We start from the raw sequence: 6,569 nt of genomic DNA on the forward strand, positions 1-6,569 counted from the left end.
CAATTCCATCACAAAATTCTTTACCGCCATCGTCTCCTCGCAAAAGAGTACGCGCACGTTTTTCAGGAGTTTACATTGCAGCTTCTTTAGGAAGCTTTGACGAAGAAGGCCCACCACCAGAACATGGACGTCAATTGCTCGAATCCAGTTCATCTTTTTGAAAGATTTTCATCATCCTGAAACTAGCGGTAAATTTAAACTTAGTGCTAAAATTTTGTGAACCAAATATAACTTGAAAAATATAGGCAATATTAAGAATTTTTTTAACAATGATATCAGATCTTGCATTCGTCGCAAGATTCAGCGTAGGTATAGCAGTTAATTGCTGAGCCAATTTATCGAATATAATAAAATTTGCCGCACTAGTTTCATCATTAAAGACTGCATTTAAGTTGTATGAAAAACAATTGCTGCTTTAATAAATGGGAAGAATATGATCTAAACATATTTAGAGGAAAAAGAAAAGGAGATATAATAATTTTACCATAGTGCTAGAGGCTGGTCATTTTTTTTCACATTGGCTATATTAAAATTTATCCCCATAAATTATTACCGTGGATCCACAATTATAGCAAACTTTGTACCACCTACCGTAAGAGGAGTCGAATGCTTTTAAAAATGCATTACATGTGCTATAAATATTATCAAACTTTGATTGTTTTTTTTATTAGCAATTGCTTCTTGTTGGGGATCAAGAATAGCTCGTTTGTCATGTGCTATAAATATAATTGAACATGTTAATGTTTGCAGCCCATGCATTGTTTTATACATTTGGTGATCCCATATTTTTAGTAGATCTGTATATCCTCTATTTTCAGTAGATTAACATCTGAATATGTTTTATTTTCTAATGGATCTGCAGTTCCTCTCTACTACTTTTTTCTTCAGCTTTAGATCTTCGGTCATCTTCGGTCACTCGACCCCTTGTTCTTCATCTCCAATTTTATTTACTGCCTCCGGCTCTTTCACCATCCAATACGAGATCCCTTGCTCTTCTTTAATGGTACCTCCGTCTACAAGGATCGTCTACCTTCAGTGTCTTCTCTCTGAGCTCTGTCCTCGTTGTAACTATCATCTTCTATTATTGCTGCTACATTATCAGACAAGTCAATTAGCCATATTGGTAGATACGTTAGTCTGTCACGTTAGTCAGTCATGTTAGTGGATGCATTTATTTACCGCGTCAGTTAGCTACGTCAACATTACCAAACATATTAGTTTGCTGCACTAGCTTTCTGATTTACCATATTAGTTTCTAAGTTGCTATGTCAGTTTCTATTCTGCCATATTAAATTCTATATTGTCACATCAACTTGACACATCAGTTGCTATATTGGCTTCTGAATTATTATATCTACTTCTAATCTGCTACATCAGCCTCCGAGCTGCTATAACAACTCATGTTCTGCCACATTAGGCTCCGTGCTGCCACGTCAACTCTTGATCTACCACCACATCAGCTCTTGATCTACCATCATGTTAGTCTTTGAGCTACTATATCAGATTCTAGTCTATCACGTCAGCTTCTAAACTGCTATTTCAGCTCTTGATCTAGCAGTTTTTGGATAAATTTGTAATTCAATTTTCCAACTCAAGTTGTCACCTAAAGTACCATCTTCAGTTTAAGAGAAAATGTTAGCATAATTTTAGGGGTCACATAATAATCTGTATCAGCCCATAATATTTTTCTTTATTAGTATGATTCTGTATCGGTCAACATTATTTTTTTTATTAGTATGATATTGTTAGAGTGATTTTAGGGATCACATAATAACTTGTATCAGCAAGTAATATTTTTTTGTTAGCATGATTTTATATTAGCATATATTATTTTTTTATATGGAATTTGTACATGAGTATAGATTATCCCTGAGATGTACCGAATATGATGGAACGGTTAAATATTTTTTTTCTTTCTCTCTCTTTTTCTTGTTTTGCTCTTCTTTTACAAATATTTTAATAGGAACAAAAAGTCTATGGATCACCATACACCGTAATCTTACTTTGTCATCTTTCTTTAAAGGTTTTCTTTCTTCTTCATATTATCTTCCTTAAACTCGTCTTCCTTTTTGAAGTTGATGGATATTTCGATTGTTTACTTGTTTTTGGGAAAAAGATCATGTTCCTTTTTTATTGACAAACTTGTATCGATACATATGGAGGGATCATATTGAATCCCTATTTGCAGGAACCTTGGAAATCCTCCCTCTTTTCTTCAGAAATGGATCCTTCATATCTAAGTACAAACAGTTGGAAGCACTATTAAATTAGCTTTCTGAATCCTTATATTTCATGCCATAGGTTCATTATCTTCCTCATGTGGGTTATCGAGTAAGATGCATGTGCACATATGCCATAAGAAAATGATAACAAAATCCTACTATCAATGGTAAAAACAAGTCATACCATTTGTTTCTTAAGGAAACTATAATTTAGTAATTACTGCAGTAAGTCAAAACTGCTTGTATATCATTCAGTATGTATATTAGTAAAGGTTCGATTAATTTGAACATTAAATGCAAATAACATAACCAGACAAAGTTGATTTCCATGTGCATATTGTACAAGCAATATAACCAAAGATTCCTCCTAGCCTTGTGTCCTTTCCTTTTACTGACCTTCTCCTGCCAGCAGGAGTGGCTCAATGCATTTGAAAGCCTAAGGTGAACTCACTAAGAGGGGTCTTTTTTCTTTCCGTTTTGTCTTTGAGGCCTGCCCTACAGTGGGCTGGCCTAAGGCGAACTCACTGAGGGGGGCCTTTTTTCTTTCTATTTTGTCTTTGAGGTCTTCCTTGCGGTAGGCATTCCTTACGCCGGGGCTTTAGATGACCGCCTCAGTCGCCTAAAGGTTGGGCCGACCCTACCTGCCTGAACTCCTTTGGTAGCCATTTGACATCGGATAATCTAGGACTAGGAGATGAAGCTCTGATACAAAACTAATGCCACAAGGAATTGGCAAAAGTTTAATAGGAGGGTTAGTTTGACGCAGTAGAAAGTGCAGGTGACAAGATTTCGTATATAATATGAGATTGGGGTGGATCTGAAATGGAAAGATGAATTTGTTAAGATAGTTTTGTGGTTGACGAGTAGGGTTCTAGGCAGGAAATTATATTGGAGTTGATCATGTTAAATGGACAGACAACTATTTTTTGGGTCATTTAATAGCATATCCAGATGTAGCTTACTGTTGACCTCTGAGGGTTTAAAAAAAATTAGTCAGTTCAAAACCTTTCTAATGGAAGGTTAGTACTCTGTACAATGCGGAAGAAAGTGCAAGTGTAAGGTTTTTGAATATATTATGAGATTGGGTTGGAACTAAAATAGAGAGGTTAATTTTGTTGAGATAGTGTTTTTATTGATGTTTAGGGTTCTAGGAAGGAAATGGTTCACATTAAAAGGACAGGCTGCTGCTTTCTAGGTCATTTAACAGCAGATCTGCATGTAGCTTATTATTGATCTCTGAGGGTTTAAAATAGTTAGCCAATTCAAAACCATTATATAAGTTGGAATGAAGCTCCCTAAGATGCAAGTGTAAGATCTTTTATTCAAATATAACTTTGACAAAACTCGTAATCATACACCATCAGTAGATCACTTGCTGTGGATCCATGGATGAATCTTAAGCCATTGGTGGCACCCACCTATATCCTTCATTGGTTGACCTTGGTGGATTGACCAGCACTGTGACCGTGATGCTCATCTTTGGTCTGGCCTCTTAGTTGTAAATATCAATGCTTGAACCACCAACATGCAAGTCAGGCTTTGCCATTTGAAAATATATCTTGACCAAAGATGGTGGGACCTTTCAGCTTGGACCACTGAAGAATGCCTAGAATCAGAAAGCTCCAGACGCCCATCAAGTGCCAAATGGTAATAATCAGGGTTTGCCATATTGGTCGGTACCATACTAGTACTGAATTGGAACGTAATCTTGTACTGTACCAATACTCGGTACATCATCTTGTAACGTACCAACACTCGGTACACCTTGCAGTCTCGTACTGTATCACATACTTGTGAAGGTACAAAGATAGAAAACAAAACAGTGAAAAACAAAAGTAACAATAAAGAAAAGATATAAGGAGAAAATTGAGGAATTCAGACAATAATTCTTAAGAAGAATTGGATGGTAATGTCATAGAATAGATGCCATACATTTACCATTTCACATCCAGGATTTATAGTAATATCGGAATTTTACTTAACACCTTAAGATGAATAAACATCCAAGTTTGCATTGGGGTGTTGGCCGGACATGTTGTGGTGAGATATAACATAGAAAAGGCTATGGTGGCACTAACTAATTGCTTTTCAGGCATGGAGGGTATGATGATGGAGGGAGATGCTATTCATATCATTCATCTGTCTGAGGAAATGAAGCTCATCAAACATAGGTGTGCATTAATTTTAAATGACTGGTATTACGGTCACTTTACTTAATATAAAATTCTTTAACAAAAACAAAGCATTGAAGCAGCAGAAGAGTCACTATAGTATATGTGCCTGCAAAATTTAATGACTGTAGAGAAGTTGATCATAAATATACCAATGCAAAAAATTTCCCACTGAAGCACCACAAGAAGCCCTATAGGAGAAATTCTCATAATACTCAATGAGCACTGGCCGAACATAGTTCCTTTAACAATTTTTAAAAAATTGAACTACTTTAAAATCAGTTTGGGTTACAATTACAATATCAATATGTAGAAAGAACAAAAATAACCAACACCTATATATAGGGCCAACAATCACTATATCTCATTGCTGTAGTAAAAGTTTCCACTATAATTCATGATCTTATGCTCGAGAAAATGTCTCAAAGAATTGTCTACAGCATGATACACTTCCTTGCGAAGGAATGGAACAATTTAGAAGGAAAAGAAGCATACATTGAGCTCTGACATAAAAGGATTCCTCCAATAACTTAGGCATAACTCTGTCTATCACTTTGAGCGGATGCTAGATGCTTTAGCTCTGCTAGATGTTCATCATTTGAAATACGGAGCTGAAGGCGGAGCTGTGTCAAGAATGCTTCTTGCTCCCAAGTTAAGTGTTCAGATGAATACAATGCCATCTTGGTACAGTGGTAGGCATGCAATTCTAAGTGATGATCAGGTGACTTATCTTGAGTTGGACAAGTTGTAAGATGGCAGGATGATGAATAAACACCACCGCAAGGACTACAGCTACCCACAGAGGATGAGATTCTGTGAGTATCATTTCCTTCTAGGGCATCAGTAGATCCAAATTCTCTGTGATTCATGGAAGCATGCTTGCGTAACTCAACAGGTGCCATGCAGACGCTGCGCCTTTTCCTCTGGGCTACCTCCAGACCATGGTGTTCTTTAAGTGGAACCTCATACACTTTCACTTTTCTTGTAGGCGGAGCGGTATGATGGTTGAAATCCTCTGCGACATTAGACCGCCTTATGACCTTTGAATCCTTAAATCTACTAGAGTCCTGCCATCAAGTGATGAGAACATGAGCAACAATATAAGAACAACTAACAAGAAAAGCTACATGGGCAGCATTGCAGCTAGAGATAACTTTTTAACATACGGGAAACAAGTTGTCTAAAAGCACATGAATCAGTAGAAATTAAAGCCACTAGTCCAATCTTACAGCAATATTAACACAAAAATAATGAATCTAAATATATTAAACAAGAGAGGATATAATTGTTATATATAGAAAAAGATTTTATCACTCACCTTCCGAATTATAACCCAGTGGTTGTCTTCCCAAGATTGTTGCACCCTAAGTTCAGATTTATGAGCTATGATTAGCTTACAAGATCCAATGATTCTAACGAAATAGTAGTCCCCAACAGCCACACTTGACACTCTCGCATGCTTCCATGAGTGGTTCTCGAATGCTTCTACGATGTCACCAGGAGTCCAATTCGTCAAACCAACCACCGATGGAGACAATGGCCTAATGAATTTCCTCGATACTCTTTCAGTTTCTGCAGCCATGCCAGGTTGGTAACTTTCATGCTTGACTTCATAGGTGTGCCCGTTACCAGATATGACCTCAGCACACCGCCAAGAGCCCAGACTTGCTTCACTCTTCCTCCACACCTCTACCTTAATCCCTCTCTTCAATCTCATGATCGCCATGTTGATGTTCCAACTCAGTTTTCAAACCCTGATTCAGAAAAGATGAAGAGCTATTCACTCAACAGCACATAAAGAAGTCTTCCAATATTAGAGCAATGACAGCCAAAATTATCGAAAAACTCATTGATGTGATTCAAATATCAGAGAAGAATGCATCACATTCAAGAAAACAACTATTCTATCATTAATGAAGTCACTGACCTTTGGATGGAAGCAACAAAAGAGAGATCGATCGCAGTAAGAACAAAGAATAACTTTCTTCACTGTCTATCAATCCTTTTGTTCTTCCTGCTTTCTTGACGTAGCCTGCGAACAGCCCAAGTCTAGTATGATTTTTATAGACTCGGCAATCGACGTGTCTTTATATCTTTTACAGAACACGGCGTTTCCTAGTCCTGGATAGAATTAAAAAAATAGGATCTTTAATTTAGGCCGTCTGATTGGTATAAT

General features: G+C 36.9%; 1 protein-coding gene across 1 annotated transcript; it reads right to left on the reverse strand.

The window, feature by feature from the left end:
- Positions 1-4,923: 4,923 nt before the first annotated feature.
- On the reverse strand, positions 4,924-6,119 carry LOC120104576. Its single transcript, XM_039115916.1, has 2 exons — positions 5,712-6,119; positions 4,924-5,460 (listed from the first exon to the last, which is right to left on the reverse strand). The coding sequence occupies exons 1-2, from the start codon at positions 6,117-6,119 to the stop codon at positions 4,924-4,926; spliced, it is 945 nt and encodes a 314-aa protein (XP_038971844.1).
- Positions 6,120-6,569: the final 450 nt, after the last annotated feature.

The sequence above is a fragment of the Phoenix dactylifera genome, unplaced genomic scaffold, assembly GCF_009389715.1.
Source record: "Phoenix dactylifera cultivar Barhee BC4 unplaced genomic scaffold, palm_55x_up_171113_PBpolish2nd_filt_p 000026F, whole genome shotgun sequence".
Lineage (NCBI taxonomy): Eukaryota > Viridiplantae > Streptophyta > Magnoliopsida > Arecales > Arecaceae > Phoenix > Phoenix dactylifera.